Genomic DNA, 17,978 nt, shown 5'->3' with positions numbered 1-17,978 from the left:
CTGACTGAGCAGCGCTCCGCCTGTGGGAGTGCACTGACCACCAGGGGCAGCTCCTGCGTTGAGTGTCTGCCCCCTGGTGGTCAGTGTGCATCATAGCAACCAGTCGTTCCACCGTTTGGTCGATTTGCATATTGGTGTTTTACTATATACTAGAGGCCCAATGCACGAAATTTGTGCAAGGGGCTCGGCCCTCGCAGCTGTGGTGGCCGCCTCAGTCCTCGCAGCCCCGGCTTCATCTAGAAGGTCGTCTGGAAGGATGTCTGGAAGGTCATTCAGCTGTCTGGTCTAATTAGCATATTATGCTTTTATTATTATAGACTAGAGGCCCAATGCACGAAATTTGTGCAAGAGTAGACCTTCCTACCCCTGGCTGCCGACACTGACTTCCCTCTGGCACCTGGGACCTGTGCTTCCCTCACAGTTCCAGCTTCGTCCAGAAGGTCGTCCAGTCTAATTAGCATATTATACTTTTATTATTATAGAGAATATGACTTAGAAATGAATCATATGACCCTGACCAGTGTGTCTCGGTTGGGTGTCGTCCTGTGCAAAAAGTTTGCCAGTTCAATTCTTGGTCAGGGCATATGTGGAGTTGTGGGCTCAATCTCTGGTAGGGGGCATGCAGGAGGCAGCCAATCAATGTTTCTCTCTCACATCAATGTTTCTCTGTCTCTAAAAATCAAATAAAAATCTTTTAAAAATATTTTTATTGATTTCAGAGAGGAAAGGAAAGGGAGAGAGAGACAGAAACATCAATGATGAGAGAGAACCATTGACCGGCTGCCTCCTGCACGCCCCCCGCTGGGGGTCAAGGCCGCAACCCAGGCATGTGCCCCCAACCAGAATTGAACCTAGGGCCCCTCAGTTCACAGGCCAACACTCTATCCACTGAGCCAAACAGGCCAGGGCTCAAATAAAAATCTTAAAAACAATAAAAGCAAGAACTCATGTGGAATGTTATCAAAGCTTACAACCCTAAAATATGACAATTCTTTTTATAGATGATTTTCTTTTCTGAAATTTACTTTTTTCAAATATAGGCTAATTTTTTCATTATTTTCTTTTTCACCCTTGGCATTTACTTAATAGGGATTATTTTGAAGTTTACTGTGTAGAGACCACCTAACTAGGTGCTGGAGGGTGGGGAGTGGGTGTATAACAAAAACAGTGATATTTGGTAATCTCATGCTCATGCATGTAGAAGATGAAGAATATTTGCATGTATATTCAGAGTTTTGCATAAACTAGTTATGAGGACACTTTGAGTATCATTTACCTACTAGTAATTCATAAAATAAAACACTTGCATTTTAAACACAAACTATAGAAACCATAGTAAAGATCCATCAATTATATTCTATGTTTAAGGTTAGTAATGTTCACCTACCATTTGTTTAGCCACATCATTTTGTACCCTCTAACACTGACATTGTGATAAGGGATCTGTGTACTGAGAGTGAGATAAATCTGTGTGTGTGTGTGTGTGTGTGTGTGTGTTAAGAGACATCATCTTTCTCAGAAAGCATGAGTATCCTGATCTTCACTATATGTATTCTCTCTCCTGCAGTTTCCACACCCTTGCGTATGTCTACACCACTCGTAGGGTGGTGTCTTTTGGTCATGGATCAAGTTGCACAAGCAGCCCACCTCATCCGGAGGCCCAAACGGAAAACTCTGACATTAACTGCCTGATTTCTGGTATAAGTGGTCCCACTCACTCATGATTTTCTGTTAATTGATTTCACTGAGGAAAAATATGATTCAGCTTCTTCTCAAAGGAGTGCACAGAACTATGGTTCATCTAGTGCTATTATTATTTTGTTTGTTTGTTTGTTTTAGTGCTATTATTTTTCATTTGTGCAATATGCATTTTTCTTATGTAGTGATTCCTGGAGTATTTGATAACCTTTTCTAAAGATTAGGTAATACAAAAGAAGATCCCAAATCAGTTACTTAAGCATCAGAGCAATACACTTTTACTATATATTTAATCAAACCTCTTATAAAGCACATTAGCCTGGCTTCATGACCCAAATGCATGAAAAATTAAATTTTCGACCAAGTGAACATATGACATGTAACCTGTTCAAAATTAATCTTTTCTGCCGTTTGTAGTCAAAATTCATTCAGAAGATTGTAAATTACCTTTACGGAAGTCAATTTAGCTTGGTAATAATCAGATTTTTTAAAGACTATTTTTAAGAGATGTTTTAGATTTACACCAAAAGATTTATTTTTTTACTTATAAAAGCAATAAGCATGGATTTATCACTTTCTTTTAGACCTTGTGGGTGTTCAAGTCAAACACATTTTTGCTGGAACATATGCCAACTTTGTGACAACTTATCAGGTATCTGTTAATGTTTCTTTAACATCATTTTTCCCTCTAGATTTCAAAGCAGAATTGTATCATTTGTATATATTCAAATTTCTTAGAATGCTTTTTAAAAATATTATGTAATTCTCACTTCCTCATCTGGCTTCCTAACAATGAGACCACCCCCAAATGCATTGCTTTCCCACTAACTAATCCAAGTACTCCAAGTGGATCAACACATTTAATCTTCATATCATCTCCAGTCGGCATTGTTTTCCTCCACGTTACGGATGAAAACAACTGAGTCTCAGAAAGGTGGATTCGCCCAAAGTTGCACTGCTAAGGAGTGGCAGAGCTGGATTCCAACACAGGCCATCCAACCAGCTTCAGAGCTCACACCACTGTCCACCATGCCAGTGCCTTCCTAACTGTTAACAGAGAGGATTTTTATTATTTTATTTCCGGATGATTCTAAAATGTTTTGTGTGGAGACAAGCATACATAGTTATTTTTCTAACTTGTACTTTTCTCTATTATCAGGGATGTTTTTTTGTTTGTTTGTTTGTTTTTTGTTTGTTTTTAAATATATTTTATTGATTTTTTACAGAGAGGAAGGGAGAGAGATAGAGAGTCAGAAACATCGATGAGAGAGAAACATCGACCAGCCGCCTCCTGCACATCCCCCACCGGGGATGTGCCCGCAACCCAGGTACATGCCCTTGACCAGAATCGAACCTGGGACCTTTCAGTCCGCAGGCCGACGCTCTATCCACTGAGCCAAACCGGTTTCGGCAAGGGATGTTTTAAACTTGACATCCATATAGACTCTTACTATGTTGCCTGGGGCAGAAAATGGTGAGAGGCAAAGGTTTCTGTGTTGCTGGGCTAATCAGAAGATTGTTCTTGGTTGCTCTGTCATAGCCATTCAATAAGCCAGTCAACAAACACCTCCTGTGTCTCTGGCTCAGCTCTTAGCACTTGAGATGAAAGTGAATAATACAAGGATTCTATTATTTGTATCCTAGAAGGTTGCCCTCACTCATGGTGTTTGGATTCTACAGAAAAGGAAAGATAATAAACATAGAAATGAAAAATAAGGTTTTGTTAGAGAGTGAGAGGTGCTCCGAAGAAAACCAAACGGGTCTTTTGAGGTGGGCTTCTTTAGAAATGTCAGTCAAAGAAGGCCTGGCAGAGGCGGTGACATTTGAGCAGCTTAGAAACAGAGAAAGCATTTCAGGTAGAGGGAACGACGGGTAGAAAGCCCTGGTGCACGAACACATTTACCTCTGTGAGTGCTGGGGTCCAACCCCAGCAGGTCCAGGGGTCCCCAAAGGTGTGGACAGAGTCAGCGGAGAAGGAATGACACGAAGATAGCGTTCAGTTGATCAGCAGCCTAGCCAGGATCTCTAGCCAAGTTCTCCAGCCATGTTCTGGTCTGGATCTCCAGAGAGGTTCTGGTTAGGATCTCCAGCCAGGTTCTGTATATGTGTTCTCTTGCTAGGTTCTCCAGCCAGGTTCAGTAGCCATGTTCCCTCGCTAGGTTCTCCAGCCAGGTTCTGTCCAGGTTCTCCAGCCAGATTCAGTCACCAGGTTCTAGTCAGGTTCTCTTGCCAATTTCTGTAGTCGGGTTCAGTCCAGGATCTTTTGCCATGTTCTCTCGCTAGGTTCTGAGGCCAGTTTCTGTCCAGGATCTTTTGCCATGTTCTCCCCAGCGAAGTTCTTCTGTCTCTAGAGAACGTTCTGTGTAGGTTCTGTGCCTCCTGGTTCTGTCTTCTCTCTGTTCTGTCTTCTTACATCTGTATTTATACCAGTTGATTCCAATCCTATCAATCTCTATTTCAAAGGTTAGGGCGTTTCTTATCTCCATTCCAGGGAGTAAAGATTATGTAGCTTAAGTATGATTGTTCATAGTTAAAGTGATTAATTACCCGCCTGGCACTTAGTTAAGAGGTTTTATTCCCTCCCTAACTTCAGGGGAAAATCCCTACCTGGGGAAACAACCTTTCTCAGAGACCTTGGTTAAAACACATAGTGCCAAGAAGGTGAGCAAACATATTAAGAACAGTATGCCATATATGCCAGGTCCCTTGAAACAGCAAGGATGGACCGGCTCCCGGCATGTGAGGAACAGAAAGAAAGCCGGCCAGACAGAGCTTGGTAGGAAAGGATAAAGAATCATCTGAGATGGAGCCGGGGACGTAAGGCAAGGTCAGTTATGTGAGGGGGGGCCAATTTGAAATTTCCTTGGAGAGGTGATCCGGAGTTCAGTTGGATGTCTGAATCTGGAGCTCAGGGAGGATGTCAGCGCTAGAATATAAACATGGGATCAAACTCTAAATGGGATCTAAGCCAGGGGCCTGGGTAAAAGGTCACCTAGAGGGAAAGTAAAAATGAAGAGAAGGGAACACCATCCAGGTTGGAGGGATTTCTCCGTTTAGAAATCAGGCAGGGAGGAGGAGCCAGGAGAAGAGCCTGAGAAGGACCAGTTTCTGAGGTAGCAGAGAACCAGGGAGGGTGCCTCATCACGCCACAAGAAGAAACTGGTTCTGGAAGGAGGAAGTGGCCAATTCCGTCACATCCTGCTGAGAGGTGAAGATGAACACAGAGTTTGTTTTTGCTGTTAAGACTGAGTCATCTGGCAGGGGGCAGGGAGTTGATGACACCTGACTTAGTGGGAGAGACAGAGAATAGCAGGGGAGCCAGTAGAAACCATGGCTGTGACAAGTGCGAGTTTTGTTGTGAAGGGGAATAGAGAACTGTGGGAGGGTTTTGCTATTGTCTAGAGAGGTGATCTTAAGGTATGTTTGTGCGCCAGTGAGAAAGAATGATCCATTTCATATGGAGAAAGTAATGCATGAGAAAGAGTGAATAATTGTCATAAATGCAGCAAGACATGCATGGAGAGGGTGGCTGCTACTGCCATACAGTGGGTAGAGGCCAGGGATGCTGCTCCACATCCTACAGTGCACGAAACGGCCCCTCACAGCAAAGAATTAGCTGACTCAGAATGTCAGAAGCATCGGTTTAGAAACCCTGGTGGAGGGCATGAGTGGCTGAGGTAGAGCAGAGGAAAAGACTAGAGATGAGATCAAGAATTGAGAGATCAAGGTGGGAAATACATTGTGTTAATTCTGAAGTTGCCAAGAATGACAGGAAGAAAAATGACAGGCGTGGTGGTCCTGAGGAAGACAGTCAGCAAGGTGCCAGAGTTGTCAATGATTGAAGGGTAGTGACTAGGACACTGGGAGATGATTGTAGAAGAAAGGGAGGCAGAGGATACAGTCTGATGTCATGTCCTTCAGAGGAGTCAGGATTTTGAAGTAGGAAGTAGAAGGAATGGTAAGTAGGTGCCTGTAGGGAGCAGGTTATTATCCCAAGGTTCCTGTGATATAAAAGGGGAAAAAAGCCTCCTCAGGATTGAACTGCAGGACTCAGATAAAAGAGCTGGAGGGAACTTTAGGAATCATGGTTACACATCTTCTTCAAAGGTCTTTATTTAAGCACTAGAGGCCCAGCCTGCACCCTATCCAATCTGGGACCCCTTGGGGGATGTCTGACTGCCGGTTTAGGCCAGATCCCACAATCCGGGACTGTTGGCTCCTAACCACTCGCCTGCCTGATTGCCCCCTAACTGCTCCCCTGCTGCCCGATGGCCCCCAACTATCCTCCCCTGCTAGCCCAATCGCACCCAACTGCCCTCCCCTGCAGGCCTGGTCGCCCCCAACTGCCCTCCCCTGCCAGCCTGATTGCCCACAACTTCCCTCCCCTGCTGGCCTGATCGCCCACAACTTACCTCCTCTGCCGGCCATCTTGTGGTGACATGAGGGCATCGTGTGAGGGCACAAGGGCTACCTAGGCTTTTATTAGTATAGATTAAACAAAAGTGACCAACATTTCCTGACTCATTACAAGTTCAGTGGAGGCCAAAGTATAGTATGGAACAGAGTACTGGTGTATTTGGAATTCTATGTTATAAGACTGATTTTTCTTTCCAGACAGTGATTTCTGACACGTCTGGCTGAGCCATTTGGTTTCAAGTATTGTATAGAACCATGGTTCTCAAAGTGTGGTCCCCAAACCAGCAGCATCAGCATCGCCTGGGAACTCACCAGGTGCACATTCTTGGCTCCACCCCTGACCTACTGAACCAGAAACTGTGGGGATGGGCCCAGCAGTCTATGCTTTAACAAGATCACCAGGCGATTCTGCTGCATGCTGAAGTTTAAAAACTGTTGATATAAAAGTAAAAATCTGTGTCTTATTAAAGAGGAGAAAGAAACTAGTATTTATTGAGTACCTACTATAATATAAAGCTTTGTATACCTAATAATAAGATCCAAGGGATCTAGGTATTGGGTCTTATTATCTCATTTTTTATTGTGGCAATAATAATAATATATGTACATATATTACAAAATTTGCTATTTTAACCAATTTTAAGTGAACAGTTCAGTAGCATTAATTGCATTCCAATGTTGTAGAATGCAACTATCAACACTATCCATCTCCAAAACTTTTTCATCACTCCAAACAAAATCTGTAAACATTAAATATTAACTCCCCATTCCCTCATTCCTCCCATCCCCAGGTAACCCCTAATCTACTTTTTGTGTATAATTTGCCTACTTCATATAAGTGGAATCATACAATATTTGTCCTTTCGTATCTGGCATATTTCACTTAGCATGTTTTCAATGTTCATCCATGTTGTAGCATGTATCAGAATTTTCACTTCTTTTCATGGTTGAGTAACCCATTGCATGTATATACAGCATTCATCTGTTGATGCTGTTGGTGGACATGGGTTGTTTATGTCTTTTGGCTATTGCGAATAACGCTGCAATAATATTGGCCTACAAGTATCTGTTCGAGTTCCTGTTTTTAATATTTTGTATTATCCCATTTCTAAGTGCTAAATTAAGGCTCAGATCAAGCAAAGTAGCCAAAGCTAGGAACTGGACCAGACCAATCTGATGCCTTAGCTCCTCCCACCAAACCCCACTGCCTGAGAGGGCTGGTCCTATCTACAGCCTGTGCCATAAGCATTACGAGATTGCCTGTTACTCAGCACGTGTGTGTCTTTTCTGATGGTTCTTTTATTTTTCTTCCTTGAAGGATACTGGTTCCACAAATGTTTCCAAGAAAACCTTGCCAGAAATAAGCCGAGTTAACCAGTCCCGGGCAGAACAGTGGATGACAATGACAAGTGGAAGTAATGAACGTGAAGCGACTAAGAGGTGGCTCTGTCCAATAATTATCTGACACTTTTTTTTGGTTCTGGAGCCATGGTCACTTTATCCTAGACCTAAGAATGAGGGTTTGGCTTTCTTGTGAAGGCACTTGCATTTCAGTCTTGTCTTCTGCCACCTCTTAGTTTGAAGAAGTGATTGATTTATTCATTGATTCATTGTCGACTTAACAGATGTATCCGGGGGGGGGGGGGGGGGGGAGAAGGTTTACAGTTGCTCCTATCGAAAATTAATACAATAATTAATAAATAATGCAGGAATGAACTCGTCATGAACTCATAACTATAAACCTACTTTTTCCCCACCCTATTGAGGACGTACAATATCCCAGACACCTAGATAGGTGAGGGAGATGTAGGAGTGATTTTTTATGTCTTCACTAGAGGTCTGGTGCACAGATTCGTGCACCAGTAGGGGGTCCCTCGGTCTGGCCTGAGGGGATTGACCGAACCAGCAGTCCAACATCCCCCAAGGGATGTAGCAGTGCTCGAAGCAGCAGGTGGCCAGGAAGGAACCTGAGCCCAGGCCCTATTGCACCTGCCACCACTGCTCAGTAGACTCGCTGCTGCTCTGCTGTGGTCTCCCTTCTCTAGTCCTAGGGTGATACTGGTGCGCTCCTGACCAAAGAGTGGCCACAGGCTTATGCCCAGTCAGTCATGATGCAGGTCCTGATCCCAGTCCCAGTCCAGATGGGGGAGGGACGCACAGGGGGAGTGTCTGTGGAAGAGGCTTGCGCCACTGAGCTTGACAGCCATGAGCCGGGCGTCTGGCGCCTATTGGTCAGCTGAACAGTGCTCTCGCTGTGGGAGTGCACTGACCACCAGGGGGCAGCTCCTGCATTGAGTGTTTACCCCCTGGTATCCAGTGCCATCATAGCTACCAGTGCCATCATAGCTTCCTGGTCAAATGGTCACTTAGGCTTTTATTTATAGATAGATAGATAGATAGATAGATAGATAGATAGATAGATAGATAGATTATTCTCGGGAGTTCCATTGTTAGTGTTCAGAAGGATGGATTTATTTAACTCTAGATTACTTGATCAAATCAGCTATGAAGGCTGATGATAAGTTGTAGTAGTCACATGCACAAAGCATAACCAGCTTTTGGAGGACTCTTAGAAGAATCGTTATTTTTGTTAAAAATGATTCCACATCATCAATTATATATTCAGACATGAGATAAGAGGAGGCATGCTTTACTGTATGTTACGACTTAACCCTTATGTTATTGCTTTTGCAGTGAAATTAGAATGATATTTTCATCTCCTGCTTGTCTGACTGCAAGTTTTTTAAAGAAAAGGTAATATTTGTATGAGATTTACCTTCATTTAAAACGGTGGGGAATTTTTTAAATGAAGTCTTTTAAGTCAGTCATTTCAATTTGTGAATTTTGGTATCTATGAACAAAAAGTCCAACATAGAAAACTCCATGGGTTGTTACAGAATTCTTCCATTTTGTAAAGTAATTTTCTATTAGACCACTATTAAGTTGTAATTCCTATTTCACATTGTTTACTTCCTCAACCCTGCCCTCCTCTGTTCTCTGACTGGGAGGAATGGTGTGTTTTTCTGGATCTTTATTTCCATGAGTATTATCTCATTGCCTTTGTACTTAGAGTCAAGGCTGTACTTGGCAGTTCTTATTGTGGTGGGATCAGTAAGGAAAACAGATCCTATTTATCTTTAGTCTCTCTATTGCAGAGGGAAATCTAACTTCGTATTTGGTTTGACACTTGGTCTGACCTAGTCGTTTAAACAATTCCCTTGTAACATACTCAATATTTGGTCTTCTATTTTTTCCCCTCCTTCTATGCTCAGCAGTACTGTGACTAAGAACCAGGAAAAGATAACCTAGGCATTCTAAACATCTTAAGAGTTTACTTGAACAAATATTGATTCAAATGGGGTAGTGCCAAACAGGAGGTGATTAAGAGAGCTCTGCAAACAGGGAGCCAGGAGAAAGACGGACATAGAGAAAGTGCAGAAGCAAAGAAAGGAAATGATTTGATTGGCTATAGCTTTAAGCCTAGGCTGTTTGTGACTGCTTGTCCTTAGGTTTTGATTCCATAACTTTGAGGCATTTACAGGCTTAGATTTTGTTTCTTTATGTAGGCCTCCATGCCATTAGAGCCACCACAGTCCAATGGCTTTCTTGTTTAATTAAACAGTTTACAAGGGGAGGTGAAGGGGCCATAGCAACATGAAGGGACCCTTAGGCTGCCCTCTGCTTTATCTGAAGGTGAGTGCCCTGGGGTCTGTTTACAGCCAATATAACTCATTCCAGTCCTTTACTGGGTCAGGTCCCAGCCCTCCCCTTGTTGAGTTGGCTCATGGTTCAGAAGATACTGGGTGTACACATCTTCTAACCCCCTCCTGGCCACTAGGTGGTGCTTGCTTAACCCCTGCTGCAGCTATTCCTTGCCCCTACATAACTCAGTTGTTCCATTGGTTCATTTTTTCTTTTTAATTTTTTCAATTACAGTTTACATTCAACATTATTTTGTACTATTGTCTCATTGGTTCTTAACCCAGCTGCATTCTCAGCCACTCCAACAACTTCACCTGGGCACCAGAGCAGCCCAAGGCAGTTAACTGGCATGGCTTCCCACTGGCAGCTCATGAGGCAGTATATTCCTAGAGCTCAAAAAAGCATTCCTGTTCATCTCTATGCATCCTGGACAAAGGTGGGAGAAGAGAAATCAGGACACTGCTTCTCTCTGCTGTTCCTCCCATTCGTTTTCCTCCTCTTGCCGTCCTTCCAGGCTGAAAGTGAGGGACTCTGCCATACAGTGTGTCTTCTTTCTTCCCTAATGCTAGTCTCTTCCACACTAAGAATATCTTTTTCTTTTCTAGTTCTTTTTTTCTTTAAATGTATTGTTGACAGTATTACAGATGTCCCCTATTTTCCACTCCTTTGTCCCCCTCCACCCAGCCCCCACCCCACCCCAGGCCTTTCCTCACACTATTGTCTGTGTCCATGGGCTATGCATATATGCATATATGTTCTTTGATTAAATGCATCTCATTCCCTCCACCCCTCTGCCCTCTAAAATAAGTCATTCTGTTCCATTCATCCAGAGAGGGAACTCATGGACATGGACAACAGTGTTGTGATTGTAGGGGGTGGGGCTTGGGCTGGGGGTGAGTGGAAGTGGAAGAGGCCATGGAGGGGATAAATGGTGATTGAAAAAATAAAATAAAAATTATATGTATATATAAAATTATACGTGTGTGTGTGTGTGTGTGTGTGTGTGTAGCCTAATATGCAAATTGTCCTCTTGAGAGTTTGACCCAGAGACCAGGAGTTCGGTTGCTCGTTATGACATGCACTGACCACCAGGGGGTGGCTTGAAACGAAGGAAGGCCCTGGCTGGCAGCCAGAAGGCCCCAATCAGCCCTGATCGCTGGCCAGGCCTAGGGACCCTACCCATGCATGAATTTTGTGTGTGTGTGTGTGTGTGTGTGTGTGTGTGTATAATTTTATTTTTGGTTATTGTTGTTGTTAATCCTCACCCAAGGATATTTTTCCATTGATTTTTAGAGAGAGTGGAAGGGAAGGGGGAGAGACAGAGAAAGAAACATCGATGTGAGAGAGACACATCTGAGAGAGACACTTTGATTGGTTGCCTTCCACACAAGCCTGACCAGGGCCAGGGATCGAGCCTGAACCAGAGGTATGTGCTCTTGACCAGAATCTAACCTGGGACTCTTCAATTCGTGGGCTGACACTCTATCCACTGAGCAAAACTGACTAGGGCTATATATAAATTTTTTTTTTCAATTAGCAATAATCACACCTCAGATAAACCTCATTGGCTACGATACTGCCACTGCACAAAGCTATATATATAATTTTTTTAAGTGGAAATGTAACCTCCCAGGAGTGATGAACCGCAAGTTCATCTTAAAATGTCTTAAAATGTCAAAGGCTGGCCCTAGCCAGTTTGGCTCAGTGGATAGAGTTTTGGCCTGTGGACTCAAGGGCCCCTGGTTCAATTCCAGTCAAGGGCACATGCCCGGGTTACAGGCTCAATCCCCAGTAGGGGGTGTGCAAGAGGTAGCCAATCAATGATACTCATTGATGTTTCTCTCTCTCCGTCCCCCTTCCTCTCTGAAATCAATAAAAATATATTTTAAAAAATAAAAAAGATGTCAAAGGCTGAAAAGAATATACTTTACAATCCTTTGATTTAATACTTGCATGATATTTTAGCCTTTTGGTTACTATTGATTTGTTAATCCAACAAGTATAAAGTATTTATTGATAGAACATAAAGACAAACTGTTTGGCAGAATGCATGCTCCTCAAATATCATTAACACAGCCCTGGGTGGCAGGACACCTTTACAGGGCTTTAGCCGCAATCTTTTGCAGCAAGGATTCAGAATCTGGAGAAGGGGTCATGCACAAATGGATATACTAGACAATAAATACATATTTGGAAGGCACTGGGGGAACCAGCTGAAGGCCTTTCTCTAGTGGAATGGCTCTTTGAATCTCCGGACCCATAGCTTTTTATTTACTAGAATATACATTTGCCCTTTAGCAGAGTGAACAGACATCAATGGTAAGGTTTGGTAAACAAAGAATTATCAGGTTAGGGGATTGCCTTCAGCCTTCAGTCAGCAGCAGGGTAATACAATGCTGATTCTCAGCCCTTGTTGAATATCAAAGTCCATCAGCCTTCTGACAGACTTCTTGCATTTATATGTTAACTACTTGTTGTCATTTGCCTCCAGCAGGCTTTGTAGTGTTTCTGAGGGGGAAAGCCAGGTTGGAATTTATTAAGAATTGGCAGTTTGGTTTAAGGCAAGTTTTTCAGTGTGGAAAGGGGGCTTGGTTATGTTGGGAAAAGATACAAGGATCTTGGATGGATGGAAACTGCAGGGCAAGGATTTTGAGGCAAGAGGTTCAAAGAACTTGGCATAAACTATCTGTTGATGCTTTTCCATGGGAGAGTTCATGGGTCTTTTCAGGAAGTTCCTATAATGAATAATCAAGACATTTGCTTGGGCAGGTGTCTCTAGGAATAGTAAAATCATGCTAATGAAATAGTGGAATCCCAAAGTAATGTAGCTGTAGATGGTAAGGAATGTGTATGTGTTCATGTGTGTGGGGGTTGCGGGGGGGTGGGGGGGGAGGAGGAATATGTATTTTCAGTTCTCTGTATGCTGGCTGGAGGGGGGTAAATGCTATCAGTTCTCAGACGCAGCATGTAAAATGTTGCTGTTACTGCAGCCCAAATTTGTAGCTACTCTAGAGATAGTAAATTGTTACCTACCCTCACTTTTAGGAGAACACAGATTTCATGTTTTTTTATGCCAAGGAAATGGATTATTTTGAAAGGAGGCAAGCTTTAAGAAAAAAAGTTTATACTTGATATGTACTAAAATAAAACTAAATAAGGATATATGAAGCTTAGAAATGTTCCTTTCCATTTGTTTATGCGTGTTTTTGCATTTCTTGTATCCAAAGAGAATCCGGAAAAATGCATTCCATTGATGTGGACCTACAAATGGCAAAAGATACCTTTGAGAAGTTAACACAAAAGCAATGGATTTCTTTCATGGTAATGTTACCGGTGAAAGTGGTGGATCCCCTTCCCCACTGGGTGCTGGGGGTCGGGTCCTTACATATCTCGAGAAAAAGAATTTTCTGAGACTCACACAGGAGGATGAGTGATTTTTATTTGCATGAATTACATCCTTGGGTTTGCAAAGTCCCACTTCCCTTAATCCAGTCCTGAAAGATATGAACATGGGGCTTTGGCAGAGGTAGAAGCAAAGCCAGAGTCCAAAGTTCCGTCTGATAATGAAGCTGGGTCTGGGACAGTGGTAGGCTTGCTGCATTCCATTAGTCCATTGTGTGTGGGGTCCACATGGCTGTGGGCCCTGTGGGCGAGGGCAAGGGAGCCAAAGGTGAGGCCCCTGCAACAAGAGTCCCATGAGCAAAAGAGAGACAAGAGCAACAACAGAGGGAACTCCTTTGTTTAAGCGGTTAAGTACCTCACATCTTCCTGCTCTTGCAGTGGCCACACCTACTCTGGCCAATGACCTGTTCCCAGGTATGACTGACAGACAAGTACCTTCCCTATTTCACCCAGACCTCACTGGTCATGTGTCCAGTCCATCCCCCCAGCGGGGACAAACCAGTAGCTTCCTGGGAAAGGTTAAACCACAGCTTCCTGGCAAAGCTGTACAAATGGCAAGTTGCTAACCTTTGATCTTCTCTTTGCTCCTTTCCAATTATTAATAACTGGGCTAAATTATAACGGTATCAGTAAAAGTCAATATTTACTTGAGAAAAAGAGCAATAGAATTTCCACAGCAGCGGTTCTCACCCTGTGGGTTGCGACCCCTTTGGAGGTCGAACGACCTTTTCACAGGGGTTGCCTAAGACCATCGGAAAACACATATATAATTACATATTGTTTTTGTGATTAATCACTATGCTTTAATTATATTCAATTTGTAACAATGAAATTGGGGGTCACCACAACCTGAGGAACTGTATTAAAGGGTCACAGCATTAGGAAGGTTGAGAACCACTGCCTTACAGGAACAATTATGATTGCAGTTTTTGTTGGGAGTTGAGTGAGGGGAACCTGACAGAGAGAGGGGACAGTGTTCATTTTGTGGTTGTTGTATTTCAGATGCTGTATTAAGCGCCGGCTCTTACTTTCTCTTTGAACACTTAAACATACAGAAGATGACAATGCTTTAATTTTCTTTCTTTCTTAATTGATTATAATTTTATTTAAAACATATTTTTATTGATTTTTAGAGAGAGGAAGGGAGAGAGAGAAACATCAATCAGTCGCCTCCCACACATGCACCAAAAGGGGATCAAAGTCGCAACTTCAGGTATGTGCCCTGACCAGGAATGGAATCTGCTACTTTTGGTAAACAGGTTGACGCTCCAACCGACCAACCAGGGTAACAATATTTTTATTTTCAATATGAGAAAACCATTACTTGAGAAGTAAATAACCTCTATCATGTTTGGGAAGCAGGATAATCCTGGACTAAGAGACCGAAAAGGCTGGTCTCTATTTCTTGAGATGAATCTCAAATCTAGTTGAGGTCAATCTGCTACTAATTCATCCCTTATCCTGAGAAAACTAATTGTAAGAACACTGATGTAGTAATAATAATAATAGTAATAATAATAATATAGTACTTTACAGTTTATTGTTGCATATATCATCATACTTAACCCTTACGTCATGTAGAGGCAGACACTATAGTTAAGAGTATCTGAGATCTATTAGATAGTATAATAATGCTAGCTGTTGTCACAAACAACTTCTAAACTTCAGTGGCTTAATACAATGAAGATTTATTTTCCACATCATAGTTAAATGAGGATTGAAAATATGAGGCACCTGTAGAGGGAAATTTTTCCCCCATCTATCCATCTTAGTTTCATTGGGTGAGACCCTACAAAATAGACTGAGAAAAGACAGGTTAATAGGTGAAAAACAAACCGAAGTTTATTCACGGGTGTATCCTTCATATATATATTCAGGGATAAGAAATTTGAAGGGGTGGTTAGAACTTGGGCTTATATAGCATCTTAGAAAAGTACAATCATCTTGTAGAGAAGTGACCAGACAACGGAAAAGGACTTTGAGCTTCTAGAGGTGCCAAATTGTGGGAAGGCAAATATATGGGGAAATGAATGGTAGGAAAGGGCTAGTTAGTAAGATTTGTTTGTGTGGACTTTCTCAGTGCTAGCTCATCTCTGCTGTAAGGTGGTTATCCTCTTCCTGGTACAGGAAGTTGGGGATAAGAGGACACCTTCACAAAAGGAATTTATATTCAGTTTTTAGGTAAATAGAGGGGAAGCCAGAAAGCTTGTTCTAGTCTGTTTTTTCTTACTTGCCTTCAGCTCAAAATGATCCTCAAGCCTGGCCAGCATGGCTCAGTGGTTGAGTGTCGATCTATGAACCAGGAGGCCACAGTTCAATTCCCGGCTAGGACACAGCCCGGGTTGCGGGCTCGATCTCCAGTGGGGGGGGGGCGCAGGACGCAGCCAATCAATGATTCTCTCTCATCATTGATGTTCCTATCTCTCGCTCCCTCTCCCTTCCTCCCTGAATAAATTAAATACATACACACACACTCACACACACACACACACACACATTTAAAATGAACCTCATGCAGGAGTGGCATCTTTTGGGGTGGCATAGTCTGCTACCCTTCCAACCTCTGCACAGTTGAATTCAGGAGTGGCCCAGGCTCCTTCTTTCTGGGTTCTGGGGCCATGAAACCCTCCAGTAGATCTTCTGTGTTTGGTTGGCAGATTAAGAAAGAGTATGTAAGGTCACGTGAGAGGTTTCTGGGGGCCATGCCTCGAAGTGTCGTACATCACCTGCACTCAACGTGGCATTAGCTAGAACTCGGTCACATGGCCCCACTAACTGCGGAGGCGGCTAGAAAATACCATCTTCCGGTGAACCCAGGAGGAAGCTGCAACAGGACTGGAGAGGGGAACACATGGCATTTTCTCTGCCGAGGCAGATTTTAGCCCAGACAGGTCTGGGTATGGATCCCTGCTCTGTCACTTTCTAATTGAACCACCTCCACAAGTCCCTCAGCACCTACGTGCACATGATCCACTTTTATTTCCTTATGCACCCCACTATAAAATCGGAAGGATGGCTCGCACATACTACTTCAGGGGCATTTGGGATGCAAGGAATAATGAACAACAGGTTTCAGGAAAACTAAATGATGATTCTAGTTGGAAAGTGGAGGAATGTAAACCCTGTTCCCAAAACTTACCCCGGGCCTTTCTTTCTCCGATCCCGTTTCAACTGCAGATAACTACATGTCTCAGGGATCATCTGCTCGGAGCTCTTCCATGCCGTTCTCCACACCAAGAAGCGTTGTCAGTTTTCCTTCTGCTCCCACAATGTCCTGTGATGCACGATCCTAGGAACTCGGGAAGTCTGGTGGTTCCCTTTGCACAGGCTGTTTGTAAAATGAGTGACCGATCTTTACGAGTCCTGAGTAAGTTTGATTACTTTCATGTTACTTTATTTTAGCTGTCAATAGAGTCACTGTCTGAAGTAGAAGTTGTAGCAATTTTTTTTATTTTTTTTTAATTTATTGCTTAAAGTATTACAAATGGTATTACATATGTGTCCATTTTATCCCCCCGCCCTAGACAGTCCCCTAGCCTCCCCTATCCCCCAGTGTCTTATGTCCATTGGTTATGCTTATATGCATGCATACAAGTCCTTTAGTTCATCTCTTACCCCCCTACCTCCTGCCCCCCAACCCTCCCCGGCCTTCCCGCTGCAGTTTGACAATCTGTTTGAGGCAGCTCTGCCTCTGTATCTATTATTGTTCAAAAGTTTATAATGGTCTCTATTATCCATGAATGAGTGAGATCATGTGATATTTTTCCTTCATTGACTGGCTTATTTCACTTAGCATAATGCTCTCCAGTTCCATCCATGACGTTGCAAATGGTAAGAGTTCCTTCCTTTTTAGAGCAGCATAGTATTCCATCGTGTAGATGTACCACAGTTTTCTAATCCATTCATCTACTGATGGGCACTTAGGCTATTTCCAGATCTTAGCTATGGTGAATTGTGCTGCTATGAACATAGGGGTGCATATAGAAGTTGTAGCAAATTTTGAATAGATTTCAAAATACACAAATACTTGAGTACATGATATGTGACTTATTAGAAAGATAAACCTAAAGCAGTTCTAATCATTACTGTTATACCGTGCAAGGCATGTACAATTCCTAGACTTGGACATGGCTTTGACATCAGAGTTTAGTGACCGTAGAGGATCCAGTCACGATAAATCCACTTTGAAACTTTTTGCTTGTGCTGTTTTAAAACTTTAGACATTTTCGCTGAAACTGGTTTGGCTCAGTGGATAGAGCGTCGGCCTGCGGACTGAAAGGTCCCAGGTTCGATTCCGGTCAAGGGCATGTACCTGGGTTGCGGGCATATCCCCACTAGGAGATGTGCAGGAGGCAGGTGATTGATGTTTCTCTCTCATCGATGTTTCTAACTCTCTATCTCTCTCCCTTCCTCTCTGTAAAAAATCAATAAAATATATTTTTAAAAATAAATAAATAAATAAATAAATAAATAAAACTTTAGACATTTTAACCAGAGGGGATGAAAAAGAAATGTTAAGTTTTGTATTCTTGTTTATTTTATTCACTACAATAGGATGTCTTTTTACAATTTTAAGCAAGTGTTCAAGGTCCAAAACTTGAAAGGAACAAAGGATATATACAGTGAAATATAAGCCACCTAGTTCCCCTCTCAGAAAGCAATTACTGAATATAGTTTCCTGTGTAAACTTTGAAAGATATTACACATAAAAACATATAGAAATGCATTTTTAGTGGCAGCATACTATTCGCATGCTTTGG

General features: G+C 42.6%; 1 protein-coding gene across 1 annotated transcript in view; it reads left to right on the top strand.

Moving 5' to 3' along the window:
• Positions 1-17,978, top strand: part of HERC6 (HECT and RLD domain containing E3 ubiquitin protein ligase family member 6) — a gene marked incomplete at both ends in the record, with an annotated part of 65,613 nt that overhangs the window by 19,665 nt on the left and 27,970 nt on the right. Inside the window, 6 exons of the mRNA XM_081111489.1 lie at positions 1,568-1,698; positions 2,283-2,350; positions 7,433-7,554; positions 8,809-8,868; positions 13,044-13,137; positions 16,396-16,585. Of these exons, the coding sequence (XP_080967615.1) occupies positions 1,568-1,698; positions 2,283-2,350; positions 7,433-7,554; positions 8,809-8,868; positions 13,044-13,137; positions 16,396-16,585 (665 nt within the window). The remainder of the gene's footprint in view (positions 1-1,567; positions 1,699-2,282; positions 2,351-7,432; positions 7,555-8,808; positions 8,869-13,043; positions 13,138-16,395; positions 16,586-17,978) is intronic.

This window comes from Myotis nattereri (genome assembly GCF_964212035.1).
Source record: "Myotis nattereri genome assembly, chromosome: 1".
Classification (NCBI taxonomy): Eukaryota; Metazoa; Chordata; class Mammalia; order Chiroptera; family Vespertilionidae; genus Myotis; species Myotis nattereri.
The sequence above is the reverse complement of the archived record's forward strand: the minus strand, read 5'-3'. Positions and strand labels throughout refer to the sequence as shown.